This window comes from Capsicum annuum, chromosome 11, assembly GCF_002878395.1.
Source record: "Capsicum annuum cultivar UCD-10X-F1 chromosome 11, UCD10Xv1.1, whole genome shotgun sequence".
NCBI lineage: Eukaryota > Viridiplantae > Streptophyta > Magnoliopsida > Solanales > Solanaceae > Capsicum > Capsicum annuum.
In genome coordinates, this window is record NC_061121.1 from 86,251,996 (window position 1) to 86,273,247 (window position 21,252).

The 21,252-nt window shown below is 32.0% G+C and overlaps 2 protein-coding genes across 2 annotated transcripts; one reads left to right on the plus strand and one right to left on the minus strand.

Moving 5' to 3' along the window:
• Positions 1-12,134: 12,134 nt before the first annotated feature.
• On the plus strand, positions 12,135-12,974 carry LOC107846852 (chromatin accessibility complex protein 1). Its single transcript, XM_016691124.2, has one exon. The coding sequence runs from the start codon at positions 12,346-12,348 to the stop codon at positions 12,805-12,807; it is 462 nt and encodes a 153-aa protein (XP_016546610.1). The 5' UTR covers positions 12,135-12,345; the 3' UTR covers positions 12,808-12,974.
• A 734-nt stretch (positions 12,975-13,708) lies between these two features.
• Positions 13,709-19,960, minus strand: LOC107848220 (65-kDa microtubule-associated protein 8). The gene is made up of 11 exons (XM_016692927.2): positions 19,534-19,960; positions 19,246-19,449; positions 18,116-18,373; positions 17,769-17,981; positions 17,362-17,517; positions 16,297-16,456; positions 16,062-16,213; positions 15,891-15,978; positions 15,493-15,566; positions 14,527-14,601; positions 13,709-14,297 (listed from the first exon to the last, which is right to left on the minus strand). Exons 1-11 carry the CDS (start codon positions 19,615-19,617, stop codon positions 13,974-13,976), a joined length of 1,788 nt encoding a protein of 595 aa, XP_016548413.1. The 5' UTR covers positions 19,618-19,960; the 3' UTR covers positions 13,709-13,973.
• Between the last annotated feature and the right edge of the window lie 1,292 nt (positions 19,961-21,252).

Genomic DNA, 21,252 nt, shown 5'->3' on the forward strand with positions numbered 1-21,252 from the left:
ACATATTTGAACATACATACCAAGCAGCTACTTATACACAAAAAAATTTGTAATAACAGCAAATGGATAGTGGTCACCTTGGTCCTTGGGAGCCTTTTTCTTTTTCTCTATTTTTTATCCTTTTATTTCCTTCTGTTTTATATTATCGAGGATGTCTTTCAAGACATTCTTGATATTGAGCACATGCCGAAGCAACCGCTCCTCTACTGCTAGGTCTTTGGAATATCGACCCTTAGTTGATTCCTGATCACCAACATGTACCTTACTTGATTGAACTTCCCTGCTTGGTCGTCTTCCTCTCATAACTCTTGCAGCTGTACCTGCATCCTCAATACTATCTCTTACATGCTCATTACTTGTCCTCTTAGGATATAAAGTGAAGACAGTAACTACTTCTAATTTAGCCTTTAAAGAGTCTATGATTAGATCCTTCACCTCATTTGGAAAAGAAACAAAGAACTTCATGTAGTCCTCATCCATCTTAGGAATCGTAGGGACAATATATGGGTGCACAACCTACAAATAGCCAAAATATTAGCGTGTAGTTTAAATCTTTGAAAAAAGAATTTATCACCTAGTAAAAAGTCATACCTCTGAAGCTCTCAATTGGTTGAAAGGATCACCTTCGATAAATCGATCATTTTTTATTTCGTCCTATCTTACGATCCTTGGATAGGCAAAGAAACTTTATCTTATTTGCCTTCAGTACATCTAATTGAAGGAAAAGCTTCATATATCTAGATTTGCAATCACACAAATAATTAAAAAAGAGTAAATAAACTAAATGAAATTCATAATCTACTAATCTATTTGTTTATAATAATTGCCATAAACGCCTAAGAAAAGCCATACAGGGCATAGGATGCATACCTCCTCTCCTTAGCTGCAGTGTGCTGCTTGATCATATCGATCTTGATATTGAGGTAGTTCAAAGCTAACTCAAAGCTTACTTTACCCCACGAGCACTTCTTAAAGAAATTCAATGAATCTATCATTTTAACAAAATTCATGTCCACTGCCTTAGATCCGTCTATAGCAAGCAAAATGGTATGCACTCATCGTCCTTGTTCAACCTACTCCCTCTAACAAGCGACATCAGCTTATATTTCGTTACCTTCTTTCCCTGACTAACAGTTATACAAAAGGCTTCACCTTTTACACTGACATTTTGTAATTTTTATTTCGGAAAAGGGGATCGACAACTCAAATCCATCATCAGCGCAAACTCTTTCAAGCCAAAACACACCAGTTTGTCATTGATTAAAAATTATATTTCATGTTTCTCTCTGTAACACAGTAAAGTAGCAAGTAGTGCACTATTTGACTGTTGAATTTATTTGAATTTACTAATAACTTCCTAAAATGACCAAAGTAGGATCTCTTGAACCTTCTTTTTAATTTCTAATCGATCAAAGTTCTCTTAAACTCAACAAGCAACAACAATCTATCCCTTACTGAATTTTTTGCATGAAAACTCTCTGCTTCATTAAGCCAAATAGTCAGACCATAATCCTCAACATCAATTTGCTTATCACAATGAGGCAAGAACAGGGGATTATCACCTACATTTTCTGAAACAGTTTGCCCTACATCAGACTGTCTATAACCATTTTGATCTTCTTCATCAACATACACTTCAATCTTATTTGAGAAAGAAAGATGTTCATCTTCTAACCTTATTTTTTTCTTCTTCCATTGCGCACTCCCTTCTCTTTTTCTTTTTTTACTAGATGAATGTATGTGTATGTTCCCTCTCATACCTCTACTTTTTGCTATTTTTATAAGATCTACATGTAAATAATCAAATCAAGACAAGTCATGTCCTCATTGTCATAAAACGGGATGTTAAAGCTATAATAGAAAACCACTAGTCTAGTAATACACCACAAAATTCAATGAACAGTAACAATAAAACCCTAAATATTTATGAACAGGGATGAATATTACCAACAAAAGAAGCTATTGAATGAATGAAGCAAACAACTAAAAGTAACTTCAAATTTCGTTTAAAAAGTGGATAAAAATTTAAAAAATACAAAAAATCTCAAATTTATTAAGTTTAAGGTTACGAAAATCTCAAAATTTTCACCAAATTGTACTGATATGAAACTATAAAAGCTTGATAGAAGATGAAAACTTTTCTGGGAAAGATGAACTTCAGCTGCAACGTCTGAGGAACAAGAAGAGTAGCCTTTGATCGATTTAAAGTAGTCGAGGAAGTGTCAATATCGAGGTGGACTTTTTATTGAATTTAATGGAGTAGATGATACTAATGTGGTATTTAAAAGACTTAAAAGCCACACTCCTAACTCTTTAAAATTGTAAAGTACCCTCTGACCCCACACTTTGTTGACCAAATTACTTTCAACCACCAAAATAAACTAAAAAGAAAATAAGTGGCCTTTTTGCAATTGAGTTTGTAGGGTAGGCTTATTTGCAACCTAACTCTAGTTTCTTTTAAGAAAAAAATTATATAGAAAAATATTCATATTATCAATTAATTAAACAAGGTTAGAATTAATAAAGATAGTTTAGCCAAGTTGTAATTTTTTTTAACCTCAAAAGAATTGTTACAAAAAAATCAAAGTAAGAAAAGTAATCATAATATCATAAATCATGAGGAGGTTACAAAGCAAAATCAGAAGGGTAGTCGTTGAAGTTATGTCAATTTTCTAATATCAAACCAAATCAACTATTATTGATTTCTTTTATCATTTTATACCAAACTAAATCAAACCAACACATTTGATTCTCCACAATTTACAAAGAATGCAATCTAAATAGATCTATCTATATATAATAAGAGAGGCAAAAGTAGTATGTGTCTAACACTAGAAAAATCCATTTTAAAAAAATAAAAATCTATCTATAAATATTAAAATTAATAATTAAAAATAAAAAAATTATCTACATCTGCATATTAACTACCCTATATAAACTGCTCACAAACTACCCCTGGATTGGGTTAGTCTTTATAGGATTTTTCTTTCTCTTTTTTAAAATAGCATTTGTTATCTAATTTTTTTTTAACAAAACATCAATTTAGAAAGCAAAAATATTCTTTTAAAAATTATCTGTCTCTATGTCTTCTATTTATATATAATAGAGAGGCAAAATTGTCACATCTTAACACCACAAAAAATAGGATTTATCATTAAAATTAAAATTAAAATTAAAATACGTGATAATCGAAACATTAGGGAGAAAAATGAACTCCTACAAACGATTAATTTTATTGCTCAATACAATAATGCTAAAATTTAGGAATTTATACCTGTTTAAACTCAAAAAAAAAGTTTTTGAGCACAAAGCAGTTTCAAAGCCTATCTTTGTGGAACTTCTTTTTCATAAAATATTCCTAGAATATAATCGCATGTACATTGCTAAAATTTAGAAATTCAAAATTTATATACCAAAAAAATTTGTCAATTTATTTATTTTTTTTAACTAATTCTGTCATCTTCTAACAAAATAATTTTTTTCTATTTATTTTTAAAATTCAACTCAAATTTTGCCAGTTTGATCTAACTCAAAAACAGTACTTCCACATTTAAAATTTTATTTTTACAAATTCAAATACCAATTTTTTTAGCTAATATAAATAAGTAAAAAATCAGTTACAAATTCAAATACCCACAACAACTCAAACACACAGACAAAAAAATAAATTATTTATCCATACATTCAAATCACTGTTTCTTTACCACCTTCTTCTACTCACATATTATTTTTTTGTACTTTTTTCTACTTTTTATCTAATCCCTGTATTTGAAACGATGGCCTCCCCGTCAAATTTTAAGCAACTCAATGAAAATAATTTTGACATCTAAAAAATCCTCAAGATTTTAATAACACTTTAAACTTCGATTCTATAAGAGAAACATGTTTTCAGTAACAATTCAGATGTGTTAATACAGGTAACAAGATCCACAATTTGAACATGGATAAAGCTTTGGGAGAGAGAAAGGTTTTGAGGTCATTTTCATTTATGTAGGAAGTTAAAACTTTACAAATTTCTCGCCATCCTCATCTTCAGGAAACCATCATTTTTTGTTCTAATATAAAATATATATTTGAAGAAAGTTTTAATATGGTCTTCGAATTAGATGCTTTTATATATGTTGTATTGAACATTACTATTTTTTTACATATCAGCTATGTACAATATCTTTTCTCTATGTGAATTTATACTTAGAGTTAAATATAGATTAATGTGATTATCACTGGTGGGTGTAGAATATAAACGTCGTGCTTGAAATTAAATTTGAAACCTCAAAGTAAACTTAAAATTCCCTTAACCATCGAGCCATCCTCTAATCTATTGTCTAGGAGGTTCGAAATCTATGTATATACACAAAAAAAAAATGCCTTTTATATATGGTGTATTTTGAGTCTTTTTTCATAGTTGAAGTTTTGTTTTGCAATTTTTATAAGCTCTTTAGTTATGAACAAGTTTTATATTAGACAGTTATGGTTAGTAAATGAAAAATGTGTGCTATGATTTCACATATTCCGGGTCCAACATTTTTTCAACTTATTTTATTAAATCAATCATGTTTTTGCCTTCATTAAGCATTTGTATTACAATACATATAAGCTCCTTTAATTATGAATGCATATCATCTATTCTAGACGGTCATATGAATAGATATTTTAATTTTATACATAATGGAGTAAATGAAGAGTCCCTTCATATCCCGTCTCGAGCCTGAGTAACACCTTTTTCTGTTTTTTGCACTTTCCTTTTCAACACCTCAGATGACAAATCATGATATCGTAGCTTGAAAGAATTCTATCAACTTATGCTTTATTAATATGGTCAATTTCATCTACTAATGTTTTTGAAGGATCGTTATCTACTAATATTGTTAATGTTGCAATGACAACAACAACAAGATACCAAGTATATTCTCACGAGGTGGAGTCTGAAAAGGATAATTGTAAGTAGTTCGTATCACTACCTCAGAAGTGAGATAGAGAATCTGTTTTCGACAGACCCCGACATATTACCGAAATTGCATTCTATAAAATAAATTTTGTGGAAAAATTTTAGTTACATTACCGTTTGACTTGAAAAAAATAATAGAAACTAGAAAGAAAAAATGCTTACAAAAGAAATAGAAAGAAAGGAAGGATCACAACGATGTATGAACTTTTGTCCTCAGTTTTTTATTTTAACTATATTACATTTTGCTTGTATTATTTTTGAACTCTTTTACCATATTGTAAGAGATATTATCAGTAGCAACTATAGAGAAAATGGTCTATGACCCCCAATCTTTAGTCGAAATTTCAACTACACACATATATAATTTGTGGGGGTCCTATGACCCCTCTAAATTATTTTAAAGTGGAATTATTACCCCCTGGACGTTGACATGGCAACAGAATGAGAACGGATTTTTTAATTAAAAATTTATTTTTAATACTTCTTTATTTTCTTTATTCATTTTTAATCATTCTTCTTTCTTCTTTTTCTTCTTCTTTCTTACAATCAATGGCATCCAAAAACTCATCCAAAATTAATTTATTATTTTCCCCATCTTCAAGCACACAATCGATTGATTTCGACTTCAAATTCGTCAAAAATTTCAAAATGGGTATTATTTATTGTTTCCAACTTCAATATTGTCGAAAATTTTAAAATTAATATTGTCCATTTTATACTTGCAATAATTATTTTCCACCAATTATAAAGTTGAAAATTCGGCATCTCAGTATAGAAATTCAAGCGAATTAAATTTTATTGTCATTAACGAAGAGAAATTCATTGGGTAACAGACCCACCAATGCAGATCGCTTATTCATAACAAAATCGCAAGAATTAATCGAACCTTTTGATGTCAATATTCACATTAATCGTTCTTCCTGTACCTCCATCCCAGGTAGCCGTCCACTATTAATTCTCATTTGCAAGTAAAAAATGAAAGAGGAAATTAAAGTGTTCCGATGATGGAATTTCTGTTCACCTCTATCTTCAATTAAGAACATCAAAATTCAGTTGGTTTTTAAACCTACAATAAAGGTGAAAATGTGGAAGTCATGGATGACATCTTAGTTGTTCTGCAAAAGCTATTAGCCAAAGTGTAAGAAAAAAAAAGATAAAAAGTAATATAAAAGGAAAAAGTAGAATAAAGAATAAGAAAATAATAAAGTTAAATAATTAACTTTTTAGAGTATAAAATAAAAAAATGATGTGGCAATAACGTGGCATGACGTGGCAGTGAGTGCAGCTCACTGCCTGAAACAATGTCTGGACATGAGCTTTTAGGGGTGTAAATATTCCACTTTAAAATAGTTCAGGGGGGTCATAGGACTCCTGCAAAGTATAGTTGTGTGGTTGGGATTTGGGGTAAAGGTTTGGGGGGCTTTTGGCCATTTTCTCGCAATTATACTAATTCTTTGTTATTGAGATTCATAGTTTTAAGCCAACTACCATAGTCACACATTTTTTTTCAATGGAAGCAACAACACTTACAGAGCAGATTTTATAAGTTTTTTTAGCTCTTCGGTTATTCCAAATCATTGTATCTCACATATTGTTTCCCTAAATAATGATTACAATGGATCTCTTCACATTGTTCAACATTGTCAAGTTGTTCTTGCATCTTCGTTGTAGAATGCACTTAGACTTCGAGTTAGCTTTGAATGTTTTATTCTTACCTGTACACTCATTTTTCATTTCTTAATTGGAATTTCAGTGTTTATATTATCTGCATGTGTTTATATGAACTTTGCAAAAATTCAACCATTATACAATATGTATATTTAAACACTAAAAGATAGTCATTCAGAGTATTTTTTTTTTTTACTGAACTTGCTTAATATGGATGCAATTCTTATGAGTATGACACAAACAGCTAGCCTAAAAAAATTATATTTACTTTTGTAGACACAATTTTAGAAACTCAAATACACTTATCGCCTTATTAACATCAGTTGGTGTCTGAATTTCATCAAATTCTATAACATGTTAAGAGCTTTACATATTTTTTACAAGTCCTTAAAAGAATCTTGAAGAAAATCATTTGTTTGAACTTCGACATGTGCTTTAGTTACGTGTCATTCTCAACTATTTTTGATACTCCCTCCGTCTCAAATTATGTGTCGTCATTTTCTTTTTGGTCCGTCCCAAAAAGAATGTCATCTTTCCTTATTTAGTAAGTTTTTAAAGACACAATTACAATTTTATCCTTAGTGGTCTCACTTAATTTTAAATACTATTACTCCTTTTTTATTTGTCTTTTCAATTAAAAGTGGTCTTACTTGATTTTAAATATTATTACTTCTTTTATTAAGAAGGGTAATTTTGTAACTTTAATAAAGTCAATACTTATTTCTTAAATATCGTGTCTGGTCAAATGACGATACATAATTTGGGACGGAAGAAGTATGTTTTAACTCAAATTAAAAGGCACACAAAATCATGAACAAAAATGCATGTGTCTACCCAGGTTTCTGCTTCGCTCTCACAGACTTATATAGTCCATTAGAGTCACTTGACTGACATTTTCAAATAATAAGTTTGTAATGTTCAGACCGTTAAAAAAATAAACTCTTATAATTTTTGGTATATAGAAGCACTTTACATTCTACACTTGAATAAATTATTTATGCTATCTTGATTATCTTTTTATTAAAAGACACAATGTCTGCTGATTATGTACATAAATATTATGACGAGCATAATAACCCTACATATAAAATGATCCAATAATATATATAGTCAAATCGAATGTGTTGTATTCTCTTTTATGACTACTGTGTTATCCACATAATTTTTTATTTTCTTCTACATTGCCCGGGTACATAAACTAGTTAAATTTTAGAAAAAATTACTTAAAAGAACAACTTAAGTTTCAAAACTATTAAAAATTCTTCCACTTTAAAAATATTACTTATATCCCAACATTTACTACTTTTACTAAAAGTTGAGATACAAGTTAAAGGCCCCTCATCATACGACCTTTTTTTATCAAATTAAGAACGGTTTCTTCCACCATCTACGCCACTAATTCCGGGGCTCATTTCAATCCTTTTTTTCTTTATTTCAAAATTTGAATTAAGGTAAATTTTTTTCCTAAAATCTTTTTCAATTTCTTCTAATCTTTTATGGCAATTTTCTTTTCCAAAAGAATTTTTTGGGGAATGTTTCTACAAATAATTTTTCGGTGTTATTATTGAACAAAGTTTTTTATTATCATTTTTCAGTCTACTTTTCTTGAATTAACATAATGAATAGAGATTCGGGACCATTTTTTAGTCTTGAAATCTCTCAATTAGACATTATCAAATCATATGAAGAAGTTAATTATTTTATTCCTGGTAGTTTTGACTATGAATTTGATGATTTTGATGAAAATGAATTTAAGCATAGAAACGATTCACATACTATAAAGAAGTTGTGGGAAAAGAATTCCAAGAAGGATAACAAAAAAGAAGTTCAAGCATCTAAGAAAAGAGGTTCTAAAAGCTCTGGAAGTAAACTTTCCGCTAAAAGAAGAAGACTTGTTGAAGTTATTTCAAGAGAAGAGCTTCCAAAAGTATTTGCATGTTCAGATCTAAAAAATATTTGATCGAGATACATATTTAGACATGCTTTATACGTTTTTCAATTTCTTGTATAACTGATACTTTGTTGATGAATTTATATGTATTTATTGTTTTATCTATTGTTTTTTTAAGTATTTTGTGAAATTAACGTAACAATATATACATGTTTATAATCTTATTGATACATATTGTATTATCTTGTATCAATATTTTACTATTTATGCATTTATATGTATCTCGTGTTGTTTAACTTTCCGTGAAATAAGCTCACCAATAGATACATGTTATTTCAACCAAGATACATATTGTATTATCTTGTATATATGGGTACCTGAGTATGCATCTAAATGTATCTAATATTTTTTAAGTATTATTGAATAAGCAAACAAATGATTCATGTTTGTATTATCTTGTATAACTGTCTCTGTTTATGCATTTATATGTATTTTTTTTATGTTTTAACGAAACAATCATTCAAAAGATTTATATTATTAAGTTTAAAGATACATAATGTATTATCTTGTATCTCTGGTACTATGTTTTTATATTTTTGTATCTACTGTTTTGTGTTTTTGTAGATGTATGCATCTCATGTTATTTTAGTAATTTGATGTTTTTTCAGGGATTGAGTTATGTTATAAAGGAAATTCCAACGCATCCTCTAAGGTTTGGAAGTTGTTGCAACTTAAAGTTTAAAGATGATATTAAAGAAGTTGTCGGTCAAGAAGTTATCGACTTATTTGAAAAGATAATTTTTGGATGTTATCTCAACATCCCATTGTCCAGTTATATTGGACAAATTACCAAATGTCTTCTTATGCTTGAGATAGAGCAAAAAATTAAAGAAAAGATGCACGTGTGAATTAAAGACAACATTCTTAGATTTTTCATCTATGAATTTGCGTTGATAACTGGTTTGACGTGTTATGAAAATGTTGATGATTTTAGATATGAGGATTCTTCTCCAAGTAGGCTTATGAGAAGGTATTTTCCCCAATCAATGAATGGGTTGATAAGGAGGCATTGATTGAACGTTTCCTTAAGGGTAATTTTGACACCATAGAGAATGCTCTACAAATGACAATTCTATACTTCATCGATACTTTCATCTACTCACAATTGAATGTTTTTCCCGTTTCATTTTCTAATTTCAAAATGGTGGAAGATGAAAAATATGAATTCTTTCCTTGGGGTAAAACTGCTTTCTCCAAGTTGATGGCCTGACTTAGGCAAGAATTTTTTTTAGAGAAGCAGCTTTATAGGTTGGGTGGCATCCCGCAGGTTCTCAATGTGTAGATGTTCGAACTATGCTCAAATCTTGATACCAAAGTTGTTGTGAAGGAGGGTAATAACATACCTCGTATATTGAATTGGAAGTTACATTTTTTAAACTACATGTATCTAGTGTAATGCAGCATATATATCTAAATAAAGTAATGATAGTAACAACCACCACATTACTTTATACAAACATAATTGTATAAGGTACAATAAAATATCATATTAAATAATGACATAATTTTGTATCTCTTTCTATGTTTTTTTTGAATAACAGTTTCAAGTGAAACATAATAGTACATAATCTTTATACTGTTCACAAAATATGATTTAAAGGAGATACAAATTTTTTTAAACATGTATACATATTGCAATAAGTAACATTAGAGTTATGCCATATGTGAGCAACTCAACAATGTACATTCAGATAACTTTTTATATATCTTTTAGTTACTTTGAAATAATTATTAATTAAACATGTTCTTAAGAATTTTCATAAGTTTGTTATGATAAATAATTTATTTTTTTCAATAGATACATTTTATAAACTTGTATCTCTTTTAAACACTTCACTGTAGCAGAACTATTCTTTTACAATATACTAAAATTGTCATTCAAGACATCTTAAAACATGAAAGCAAATGTAACTAATTAACTAACCAACGAAAACAACGATTTATTTCACTATTTGATATTCATAAAATTCTGGAAAAAAACACAATAACATCATAAAAATGAGTTTCAAAGAGCTGGAAAATCCATCAAACTACTAGAATTTTTTCAACATTATTCATTAGTCGACTACATTGTCACTCCTCCTTTCGAAAAAAAATACAAGTATGCCTGTTGTGACCTTCATAACCACATCTCCCGCAATAATTATTGCTTGATGTCACATTTTCGCTTGATTTCTTTGGTCTTCCAAGTTGACTTTTATATTTTGGTGGTAACACAACTTCGTCCATAACTTCCTGTGGCATACCCCAATACTTCTTATCAGGCATTGGAAACATCGATTCTTCATACATTTAACTTTAAAGACGCCAGCCCCCCACCGACAAGATGCTTTAAGTTCCCAAACACAATCCTCCGAACGATATCTTAGGATGTAGCTCTACTCATGCAAATAAAAAGGTCAGAATATTATATTAAAATAAGATGATTCTTACGTACTAGAATAAAAAAATGAGAGATACATTCACAACATAATTTATTACAATTTGTATCTATAACAATACTCATATGTATCTTGAGTACGCATATTTAGCTAAAAATAAAACAATACGACATACACAAATATACACAAATATAGAATCACAGATACAAGAAACAAGAATATGTATCATGTACAAAAAAATATATCTCAGCTTTATTAACTTAACAATAGAAAAGTGACGTAGAATAATAACCAATTTCACGTTATATAAATAATTCAGTAAATTAGATATAATTTTCAATAACTGATATGTTAACATTTTCTTGTCTGATCTTTTAGCATAGAAATTGAATGAATGCTCAAATTACATACTTTGCCATGACTGAAATTAAAGTACACTCATCCTTGTAGATTTGCCCCACCTTAGCTTCACTATTTTTGAAATCAGTAATGATCTTGTTCCCTTTTATATCGAACAACGGCATAGGAGCAGAAACATTAGATTTATAAGCAATTAATTCCATAACTTTTTCACTAGAATTTTACAAACATATTACAACACCAATTTTATCATCAAACAACATCTCACTAGTAGACTTATCTTCTGTTGTGATGATAAATGGATCCATTAAAAAACCATGCTCATTTTTCTTGATTTCGATATAAAGCCTTACATACATCTCATTACGGATCAACAACGGTGTCACATTACCATTAACTATGTGTCGAGCCTCAATTTTTTTTGGTTTTTGTCAATTTTCAGTTCTATCGCAATTGTCGAAATCGACTTTTCATGTCACATGTTCACTAACAACGATTCCATCGCTCTTATAGCCTTCGTACTTTGTATCGTTAATCCAAATGCCGGAATAATGTAATAATACTAAAATATTCATTGCAATTACCTCAAACAAGATCACGAAAAAAAATTGTTTTAATTTTTTTTCTATATGAAAACTGATTTTGTTTAAAAGGTGGAATAACAAACTAATTACCTTATAACGTGAGATATTATTCTGTTTTTACCTTAATTAGTTAGAACTGCTACATTAATGCTATTTAGGCCGCTATATCTCCTAAAACAAGTAAATTAATTTAATAATAAATAACATGTATCTGCATAATTTCTCTATCACCAATTGAATGTAACTTTAAAGATCATAAGTTGAGATTTTAGAAAATTTTGTTTAGAAAATTTTGAAAAAACTTGTGACCACTAAACATATCGTTATATATTTAATTTATAATAAATTTTAAGCCTCAAATGGCACAAATGTAATCCACTCATATTCCTGACACCTCGATGGGCGCCAATGCAAAAACTTATTCCCGCTAAATTCAGAAAGCCTTAAAAGTCAATGTCGACTTCACTGAGCAGAGTTGTGGACACAATGGCCCGAGAGGATCAAGAAGGAAACTCCATCGCCGCCGTCGCTGTCGCCGGAGAGTCCCACCAACTCCAGCTTCCGGTAAGCCGATTGAAGAAAATCATGAAATTGGACCAGGACATCAAGAAGGTAAACTCAGAAGCCCTACATCTCATCGCTAGTTCCACTGAGCTTTTTCTCGAATCCTTAGCAGAAAAATCTGCCCAAGTCGCGTTGGAGAAGAACAGAAAAACCATGAAGCTCGAGCATTTAAGAGTTGCCGTTAAAAGGCATCAACCTACAAGCAATTTCCTTCTCGATTCGCTTCCCATGCCGCCTTCACAGCCGTCCGATCCATCTCCCAAGGTTCAAAGTCGTCGTCGATTATCAAAAGACAAGCCACTTCCTTCTGGAACTCGAAGAATTGAGGCATTCTTTCATAATTGCACTTAAAACTCGGTGTTGAATGGTTATGAGAAACGGTTATTCATATTCAGAGTATTGTAATTTGAAAAAAAATGATTATTTTCCCTAGATTTATGATTATGCATTGCCAGGAAATAAACTGCCCATGTGATGGTTCACTAAATGGATTTAATACAATCAGCTTTTTGATTTCATTGGATAATTATACCATGCGTTCATTAACATAATGATCCATACATGAGCATCAGAATCTGAAAGTAGAACGAATTCCTTGTAAAATGAGGTTCATGTTAGTACTCTAAAGACGTCTACGTAACCCATTAATTCATTCAACAATAGACATTCTGGATTGGATGCTGCCATGTTTTACCTTTGTAACTTTTTGTTCTATCATGCACTTCCCCATGGAATAATCGAACTTCTGGAACGATAAAGAAAGCCTGTAGCCATCATTATTACCTAGATGTGGTGCTTGTCTTTTAAAGCAAAGGTCAAGACTAAGTTGATCTTTTGTAAGGCTAAAGAACGAAATGTTTTAATTGCTTTCTTTATTTGATGAATGATTGCAGTTTAATCCATTTGCATACGATAGCTGTTTGCCTGACTTAAGTCTCCCTAATGCTGGTGAAAATGTTATAAATTTTGCAAATTAGTCATGTAAACAACTCCACTTCAGCAATGATCAACGAATAAAAATTTGTCTTACTTTACTTTTTATGTGTTCAAAGTTAAATCATCCAAAGAAGGCAGGTTGTTCGTTAATACATATGCTGCTGATTATAAGATACAAGCTTTTGTGATCTTTCTGAAAAGATCTCATGGCAAAGACACCAAACTGCAGTATTCCCCTTGTATGATGTGTATTGTGTAAGATCATTTTTATGTACTTGCTCTAAGAAATATGCATAACGAGATTAACAAAGTAGCCTTTGAGCAAAAACAAACAAAGAGTGAATGTATTGATGCTTGTAACCAGGAAACAAGACACTCTACTTGGTTTTTTATTTGTACATACTCCCAGAAAACTGCCCCACGCTCTCTATTTGTGTCCTTTTGAATAAGGTGACACAGTTGTAGAAAGCCTAGACAATGTAAATTGTCTTTTTGCATGATTTTAGCTTCCTATTAAGGAGTTATCTGAATTTATCAAATTAGTGAACTCAAATAAATTCAAGATCTAACACACACAAACTCTAAGGTGAAAAAGGGCCTGAAAATGATGATAATACTGAAGCTGAATCATCTCCGGGATGAAAAACAAAGCGACTATGGGAGAGGATTTTTGTGTAGTGGTCTTTCTTTGCTTCCTTTAACAAAGAAATGCTTTGACGTGGTGTGTTACTGGGAGTTGATCCCAGCTGTTGTATACCCAAAGAAAACTTTCTATTCACAGGTGTACCATTGTTGAACCCTCCATTTAGGCTTCTATCTGAAAGACGTTTGCTGCTGGTGCTTGGCCTTAGGACAAAGAGATTTTCTTGCCCAACCGGCACCTGATTCTGCGTTTTCTTCATTTCCTGCAAGAACAACATTATGTCTTGTAAAAGGAGGTAATGATTAAGTTGAGGTATTCATTGTTAATTTATCTTATGTGAATGTTGGATAGACTGGAAATGTTCCAACTTAGCTTGGGATTGAAATTTTCTTGTTGTTGAAAAGATTGGAAGTTAAATAATATACATAGAGGCAGAGAAAAGTGAAACTGTGAATAAAAAGGAAACTCTTTATATGTGTCGTGGGACTTACCCGTTGTCTTTGTTTCTCTTCATCTCTTTCTTTCCTTAGCAAATTATACTCTTCCAACATTGCAAACAGCGGTACCTGGGGATTAGGCACTTCTGGTATGTAAGAGATGACTGGGTAATAACTGAATTAGTCCATAATCGGAGGGCCTAATGGTGTTCTACTTTAGTTGTTTTATCAGAGTTCAATTCTGTTGCATTCAGCTATCCCCCGCAATTAGAATATGTCCAGGTCACTTTAATTCTGTTTGCTAACCTTCATCTAGTTCAACGTAAGGAAAAGATTCCTCTGCCTTCCCTATGTCTCTGGTTGCAACACTAAATCAAAGGGCAATATTGTTAGTGTCATCTCTTTCTATGGCTTCTTGTTGCTGGTCCTCTCGAGTAGCACTTGAGTCTTAAGAGTTAAGATGATGTTTTGTTCTGTTGATCAATTTGCCTATAAATAGGTGCAGCTAGTATCATCATCTCTTATTTCACCTTTTTTTCTGAAAACAGATTCGACTAATTCTGCAGTCTTTTCATTGCATTGCAAGTTTCTGACCAAATAACTTTGTTATTTCTTTTGATCCCAACATGGTTAATGTGGTTTACAGTTAGTTCATTAAGATGCTAATGTTTGATTCTACTTTTGTTACTTTTTCCAATGATTCTTATTTTTTCTTGGTCTCTACCGAAAGGATTGTCTATATTCTCATCAGATAAAAGATCCCCTACCTCTCCCTTTTTACGTATGCAAAAGCATTTATATAATTGATGAAGTAGACTAGAGTTCAAGATGTTACTGAACTGTCAAGGTGTTTTATACTATCAGCATTAGCTTATGTATTGTCCAAAGGGATGAAAACTTAAAAGAGACCATGGATAACTACAAGTCAGACACTAGCCCAATACTTGCTATAACTGCGAGTAATTCTTTCTATTAACCAATGAAAGTATTTTATTTAGGGTGGACTTGGTAAGTTCTTACCTCATCATATAGAAAAGGTTTCTTTCTTTCTTCTTCCCAGCTTTTAGTCTTAGCTATCAGTATATCCACCAAAGCTGCAAATAAATAAAAAAGACAACAAATGAACAAATCCTTGATGAAGACTCTTACATTGGCTATGTTGTTGTTGTTGCTTGATGAAGACTCTAATCAAGTTTTAAGTTACCATTTCTCAAAAAAAAAAAAAAGACACTAATCAAGTTTTCGCTTTTACTTGATAACACATATTGCATCAGTCAATTGTAGAAGCACAATTTGGTTAATTGATTTAGTCATCTTTTCATATAACAGGTAGTTTTAAGTCATTATAAGGCTTTATGGCTCCTCATTACTAGATCAATTTTGGTGATGGCAAGCCATTGGAAGAAATATTTTGATACCTGGTATTTTGCTAACCATGACTCTGGCCCGTTCTGCTCTTCTCAAGTTCTTGTGAGCACCTCTGCTCACAGAATACCGGTTGTCATCCTGAAAATAAGGGTGGATAAGATGAACACAGGTGATGAAAAAAGGTGAATGGGCTACTAAATCTTATAGGTGAAGGAACTGACCCTGCTATATTCTTCCAACCATCGCTCCTCATCACGGGCTAATATCCATTTTTCTACCTTCTCCATTATAGCCTTCCTGCTAGATGCCTCTTCTTGTGCTTGTGTTATATGTTTATTCATGCTTGTGAGGAGATCAGCATGGTCAATCTCCCCTTTTGGAGGTTTTGGTCAGTTTCAATTTCAAAAACAGTATGTCATCTTAATAATTAAAAAGACTACTTAAAATTGAACCAACCAGAGTTCATTAGATTCATAATACTTTCCATCTCTAGCCGTGAGGGAATTTCCATGTGGGATCGCTTGCAGATCTCCTCAAGATCTATTTGTTTTCTATGGAAAAGCTCTTTCATCTTGCTTGCTTTTAGCTGATCCAGTCTCCTGACTTCTGTCTCAGCCTTGGAAGTTTAAATTTTTTTTGTCAAATCTCTTACCTTGTAGCACTGGAGGATAAATTATTTATAGTTACTAGTGTAATCCCACGTGCCTCACACGTGTAATGTTTGATTATTTAAAGTTAAATGCTTTTGTCTATTGCGAAGATTTTTAATGAAGTGTAAAATATTCAAATCACTTTTCAAAGATCCGTCACACTTTAATAGAATAATGTAAACATAAACATATATTTTAGTTTAAGCACATATATATTTTACCTCCAAAAGTTTCAAATGATTGATGAATCATCACTAGCTATCATCCTAAGATCACGACCTTGAAAATGTGAAAAACCCTCAAAATAGCTAGGATGTGAGGGAGTTGTTTGGTGGCTGTTTTGGAATGGTTAGCTTGAGGGAGTAATTTGGTGGCTGTTTTGGAATTTTTACGCGAGGGAGTAATTTGGTAGTAGTGGTAGGTTTGCTAGAAAATGTGAGTGGGGTTAATGGTTTTATGGTAGCAGTATTGGGAAGTTTAGGTGACATGAGGAAGGAGTAGTTAGAGTTTAGGATTAATTAAAATTTTATTTTTGTGTGTTAGCACAGATATGTTGGTTGGATAGTTTGGGACGGTGGATTTAGTAGAGATTTTTCGTTGGATTAGGCTAACTTCGGGGGGAAAGAAACGTGGCAAAGGTGTATTAGTTAAGAGCTTGGTTTATTTTAGGTTAGTTTCTTATCATGGAAACATTTTATAATTAATTTTCAACTCTTAAATATTTGGAAAAAATAGTGAAAAGACAATTTTGTATAAAGAAAAGACTTTTAATGAAGGGCAAAAAGTTCAAACAATATTTCGCTCTTCACACTTTTAATATATTATAGATATAGATTATAGATTATAGATATAGATAGATAAAGACACTGACCTGCTGTATTATGTCCAGAGTAAGGCTTCTAGGAGTGGAGATTTCTTCTGATGACAATGATATCAAAGCAGTGACATTGGAGAACCTTACACGGTCTTTCTGGGATGTGTGCATGAGATTCCACAAGTTTGTCAATGCTTTTCCTAGTTGGTGAAGCTACAAATATGCACAGCACAGTGAGGACATTAATTTTTCTGATTTTACTGGTTTATATTGATCCTTTTGTCAGTACTTTCGAAACAAATAAAAGGACAGAATTCTCCCTACTTGAATTATGTTTCTTTTGCAATTTGCTTAGCAGTGGCCTCCTAATACTAAATCTGCAATTTTCATGAGTTTTTGACTACATGAACTGATTAGTGCATACTTGTTTTTAGATAAGGAATGTGGAGAGTTGATGAGATTACCTTTTCAAGCCGTGTTTTCTTATCTGCTTCTAGTGACTGAACTGTGCTGCCAAGTTTTTCCAATATACTGTCACTAATGTTTTTCGACAGTCCAGATAACTCATTAAGGCTTGGGTGAACCTTTGTAATTATCAAAGAAGAATCTGTTCCCAGCATTGTTGCTAAGCTCCGGATCATGCTAATGTAGTTTTCAACCTTTTTAAGTCTCTCAATCTTTGATACAAGAACAGAATAGTAAAAGGAAAAAAAAGGGAAGAAGATAGAGGGGTAAACAAGAAATTTCAAAACCTTTCAGCTGGCATCTTAGCTATAGTACCAGGCACAAAGGTTAAGTATCTCATACGCACCTTCTCATTTTGAAGCCGTTGAAGCTCGTTTTGGTACTCCTCTAGTTTCTTTAGTGATAGATCATTCCCATTTATTATAACATTTAATGATGAATCATTATACTCTGATCGACCTTCTATTTCAGCAGAAATCTTCTGAATTTGTCCTTGTACAGCTCTGAATTGTTTCACCCTTTCTTCTTTTCTAATTCGAATCTCTCTCAGAGCAGGTGTGATCGACTCTAGCTGTTCTTTTAGTGTTCCAGTTATCCTTTCTGGCTGCCGAATACAAATTCACTCCTCTTTATGTAAGTTGAATCACTGAGTATTTCTTATGCAAAAGATCCAATGAGATGTTTCAATATTTTAAAAAGGAAATCCAAGGATTCATGTATGTCCACTCAGATCATTGATCTAACTGACATCCTGTCATAGCCGTGTCATGATGCTAAGAGATAGTATTACTCTGTGTATATGTGCTCACTCCTTGTTAGGGAACGAAGGGGAAGGCGATCTGTTGTCGCACTGATGTTGGGTTTTAGACTGGTCAACCTTTTACCATGAACTTGTCAATATATACATATTCAGTGGGATACTTTACGAGTTGATGTCCATTAAGCCACTAGAAGCAAGCTACATTGCATGGATTTAGAGTTTGTTGGTCATGATCAGCTGATATACATTTTCATTCATTCCTTTGACTGTACGTCTGTCCTCCTTTTTTTGAATATTTGTATGATTTTAGTTTTGTTAGCATTCTTGATTCTGTACCAACTTGATGAGATGAAATTACCAAGGTAAGTTTAGCACAGTTACTGAAAACTCACTTTTTAATTTGACGATAATATGTTAGTACATGTTACTAGGAGTGGGTAAGGAAATGCATCACGAGGGTCGAACCTGATGTACTAGCTCTTTTATCTGTGAATTACTCAAATAGTCATAGCAAGAAATATATAGCACAATTTTTAAATATATCTCACTGCTTCAGTTTTGCTGATGACATTTATATATAGATTCATTACCCTGCTATATATTTGCAAGCATGTAGAGGTATCTCACCCTCTAAGCATCATATCCTTGGTTTTAGAGCTTCCTACTAGTAAGACAATTTCTTTTAGCATGCTGAACAAGGGAATTCAGAAAGTTACCCTTCCAGGGAGTGATCTTTCATCCAGTAGCAGAAGGAGATGGGTGAACTCAGCCTCTGAATCTGCCAATTCTTGATGCAGTCGAGCTCTGGAGATGTTTGCATTGTCAACCTTCCTTCTGTAAACGTCCAGGCACTCCTGTTCAATGTCCACTAAAACTTTTTCTCTCTCAAACTGATCTTCTCCAACTTCATCCCAAATTATCTGTCTTACCAAACAAATAAGAGTTCCTTTAATCCACAAATGCACTTAGTAACATTATGATTCACACTATAAAAGAGAACGTGCCTGTAATTCTTGCAGCAAATATCCGCATGATGTCTCGAGCAATGCTGAACTTCTTATTCCAATTGGCGTTTGAACAGATCCCATATGAAAAGATTAGTTTCCAAGTGGAGGGGGCACAAGCCTAGAGCTCCTGAGAAGAGTCTTTCTATGGTAATCAATTTAATTTTTTTTGTCCTTTAGAATAGATTATATGAGAGAAAAAAAGACTGATGAATTGGGACTTTGGGTATGAAATAGTAGCTTAAAAGACAAGGTTGTTAGGTGATAATGAAGCTTTGAGTTCAAGGGTTCCCTATGGCGTTTCGTTCTGAAAGTTCTTTGTTAACTTCTTTTTGAACTCTTAAGGAAACAATATGCATTCATGTCCTTATCTGTCAGATGTAGTTTCTCACTCAGATGCAGAGAGCTAGATTGCACTATGTTGTTCCTCTTTGAAGCTTTATCCAAACTTCATTTCTAAGCAATACTTATCCAAAATTCGTATTGTACTTTATGCAGTTTTGCAGCTTATTCGTCCGTGTTGGAACATGGCTGATACACTTTCTCTTAATAACGGGGGTGTTCGCGCACTTTGAATATTTCATTATCATGGTTACTTTATGCATACTAATTTGGGTTTCAAACCTTTTGTTAACCTTGTTTATAACTGATTGTATTAGTGTCGTTGTAATGTGTTCTCTCTCTCTAGGTTTTGCGTTACGGTGAATGAAGGGTATTGCTATTATTAATACTACTGTTTTTTTTTTTTTTTTTTTTTTTTTCCTTTTTAAAATAAAAAATAAAATTGATTTGTTATGAAATATAAAGTAAATATAAGGAGAATAGAGAGAGAAGAGAGGACTCCTTATTTTTCATTAGAAATTCTTGGAGTTAATTACAATAAAGGAAAATTCTTTATTTGTAAGGGAAAACTAATCTTGAGGTTTCTAACTTTTTCATAAATAGATATTCACTATATATGATAAAGTAGATATTCACTATGTATGATAAGTAGACATTTACTATATATGGTAATATATTTATAGCACTGCCTCTTGAATGTCTAATTGATAGGTAATGTGTCTCATTAAAACCTTAGGAGAAAAAACCCCGTGGGAAAAAAATTTCAGTGAAGAAAAAAGAGTACACATTTCTAACAATACGCATATAGACTGTCTCATAAAAAACCTTACAAGGAAAATCCAGTGGGACAAAACTTCGTAAGAGAAAAAGATTACAACGCATATTAACTCCCCCTAATGAGAACATTTTTGAGCCTTTGCATCCAGATCTTGTGCACCACCTTCTTGAAAGTTGCAATTGAAGGAGACTTGATTAATAAATCAGCCTCACTGTCACTTGAACGAATCTATTGTATGTTAGTATCACCATTCTTTGGAGCTCATGTATGTAGAAAATTTTTGATGAAGTGTGCTTCGTTCTATCTCCTTTTATGAATCCTCCCTTAAGATGTGCTATGCATGTTGCATTATCTCCGTATAAAATTGTAGGTAAATTGTCACATTTCACACCACATTTTTCTCGAATGAGATGTAGTATGAATCTCAACCATACTCATTCTCAGCTTGTTTCATGAATAACTATTATCTCAACATGGTTTGATGGGGTGGCTACGATAAACTATTTTGTATATCTCCAAAATATAGCAGTCCCCACATGTGAACACATTCCATGTTTGAGACCGAGATTATGTGGGTTCAATAAATACCCAACATTAGC